The following is a 2,585-nucleotide window of genomic DNA, read 5'->3' as shown; positions in this document are numbered from 1 at the left end:
AATACACTTCATTAGGTATTATGCATCTGACACCTAAGACTACTGGTACGCTTATTTTTCATCTACATCAGGAACCATATCAGAGTCGTATGATCTACACTAAGCATCGAGCAATTTTAGCCAAAATAAAAAGAAAACAAACACAAAAACGACAAAATGAAAACAGAATTGTTTCAAGCGATGGCGGGTGATCCAACTAAAATTGTTGTTGAACTGCACCAGGTTTGGAAACTTGATAACCACCAATTTGCAGCACTCTACTTGGGTTTCTTCTAACTTTTACATCTATTAAATTTTTCTCACCCCATAAAAAAGGACTCTCAAGCGATAAGCTCTAAATAAAAACGTTAGTATTTTTATTAATATTCGAATCAGGCCTCCCATGTAAAATCAAGGTACTTATTGAAACAATGACTGGTGACTCCGGGTTTAGCTTGCCTTTCCTTGACGCTTTCCAACTTCAACTTGCGGTTTTCTGTAAATTATTGCCTACAATGAGCATCGCTCCAATAGTCAATGTTTTCTTTCTGCATTTCTGGTTGCATTTCTCACAAAAACTTCATTTGAGGCTAACACCTAATAGCGGTACCCACAGACATAAATACTCCGAATGTTCCACCTCCTTGAAGCATGATTTTACCAATACTATTGACCAATTCTCTTCCGCGGAGTCCATATCTGCAAAAACAACAATAACAAGCTCACATGTGACAATCTCAATACCCATTCAAACAGATGATAACATAATTTATGAAATGTTATTGTGTTTCAAGTAAAAGGCCAATCACGCACGAGAAAACCAAACTGCACCCAGACCCAGGTTGCTCGAAGCATGGTTAGTGCTAACCAGCGTTAGTATATACTAAAACAGTGGATAGCGTTGAACTTGCGCACTGATTGGCTCGTCAAACTCCGAATATCCTGTGCTATTTACCTCCGAGCAACTAAGAAAACATCCTAATTAATTTTTTGTACTGTATATTATCTCACTGTTTTAGTATACTAAAACAACTATTCACCTCAGTATCGGTGGCTAGCGTTGGCCACCGCTAGCCACCTCCAATTCGGTGAATAGTTGTTAATTCAATACCATGATGGAAACGTACAGGTTTTGATACCTCTTAACCAACGGTTAGCATTAATCAGGCTTCGAGCAACCGGTCCCAGAATGGTAATTAGTTTGTGGCTTCATGTCGTTTCTGATCGGTTGCTGCAGAATGGGAAATGACTTTGTGTAAAATCAAATCAAAGTGTTCACGGTTTTCAGATTTGCACAGTAGCCTTGGGTTCTCATCTGGAATTTTTGCCTGCATCCCCAAGCCTCTCTCATTTTTCTCAATTGTGTGACTAACAAAATACAATTAAATAAAACAGCTCGATTGACATAGAAGGAACTGCTAGCAGTCTAGCCTGTAATTTGTCCTCCTTCCCCTAAAAGCAAGAAAGTCCAACCATTTGTTGGAGTCACTATTAAATCAACCTTTTGTCATCTACATCTACATGTTCCAGCACTCAGCAAAGTCCCTTTTTGACTTATGGCTGTTTCTGCTTAGGTGACCTCATACACCACAAGTCTTTTTAGAGACTTCACTGCCAAGCCCGCCAGTTCTGCTGGAGAGAACAGGACAGCCACAAAACCGGGGACTACATCTCCAACTCTTACCGAATAGTGTGTGGGTTCTTTTATGTCCCACAGGGAACTTATGATCATTCTGTAGCAGGCATTTGTGAGACAGGGCCCACGGTTTATAGTCCTTTTCCAAGAAGACTTTCTCCTCAGTTATTTTAAGATCCTGAGTGTTGATTCAGCTGGGGTCCGAACCCACGACCTCCCGTGTGACAGCCCGATGCTCAACCAACTGAGTCACCAGTGTGAAAGGCTGAACAGATAGGACAGCATAACTTTATTCTGACAGGGTGAACTCATTAGACATTAGTAAGTTTTGAAGCTTATTAACAAGGGTTTTCTTACAGCTTTGACTCGCAGTAATGAAAATGAGGCCGACTGTGCTAATAAAGACAAGAAGATTGGAGAGTGTAATGTGGAAGAAAGGGACTCAATCTCTCAAATGCCCTTTGGCCAGACATGATTTTCATACACAAAGTCACAAAGTCTTAACCTGAACATTCCAGGACACATTTTCAACTATGTATTTGAAGAAGTAACTTATACTGTAGTGCCCTATCAGTAATAGAATAATATTGTAAAAGACAGTGGATTGTCAAATGCGCATAGTCTTGGCCTTGATCCAATCAAACTAAACTCATTTTTAGAAGCACTATAATGCCATGTTTACACTTGAGCTATGAGACACAAGAAAATTGACCAAGGTAAAGCAATTACACTGCAGTGATTTTGCATGGCTTAGCTCAGTTAACCAAGGTCAAAGTGACAGACTATATTCAGTTGTGGTGATGTGGCGTCTGTATCACCATATCACACATGCATCACTGGATTCCTGCAAAGTCCACTTTTACTCTCTGTGGCACCATTTTTTCGCTACGTTTTTGGCTCAAGAGAAATGGAACAAAGCAGACAAAGTAGTGACAATTCATGTAATCAAGTGAAGCTACGATCCTCGCAG

General features: G+C 40.0%; 1 protein-coding gene across 1 annotated transcript in view; it reads right to left on the bottom strand.

Annotated features, from left to right (window-relative positions):
* Window positions 1-333: 333 nt before the first annotated feature.
* Window positions 334-2,585, bottom strand: part of LOC138029827 (reactive oxygen species modulator 1-like) — a 4,039-nt gene continuing 1,787 nt past the window's right edge. The window contains exon 2 of the mRNA XM_068877651.1: window positions 334-678. Within this exon, the coding sequence (XP_068733752.1) occupies window positions 570-678 (109 nt within the window). The 3' untranslated portion in view covers window positions 334-569. The remainder of the gene's footprint in view (window positions 679-2,585) is intronic.

Source organism: Montipora capricornis, chromosome 13, assembly GCF_036669925.1.
Source record: "Montipora capricornis isolate CH-2021 chromosome 13, ASM3666992v2, whole genome shotgun sequence".
NCBI lineage: Eukaryota > Metazoa > Cnidaria > Anthozoa > Scleractinia > Acroporidae > Montipora > Montipora capricornis.
The sequence above is the reverse complement of the archived record's forward strand: the minus strand, read 5'-3'. Positions and strand labels throughout refer to the sequence as shown.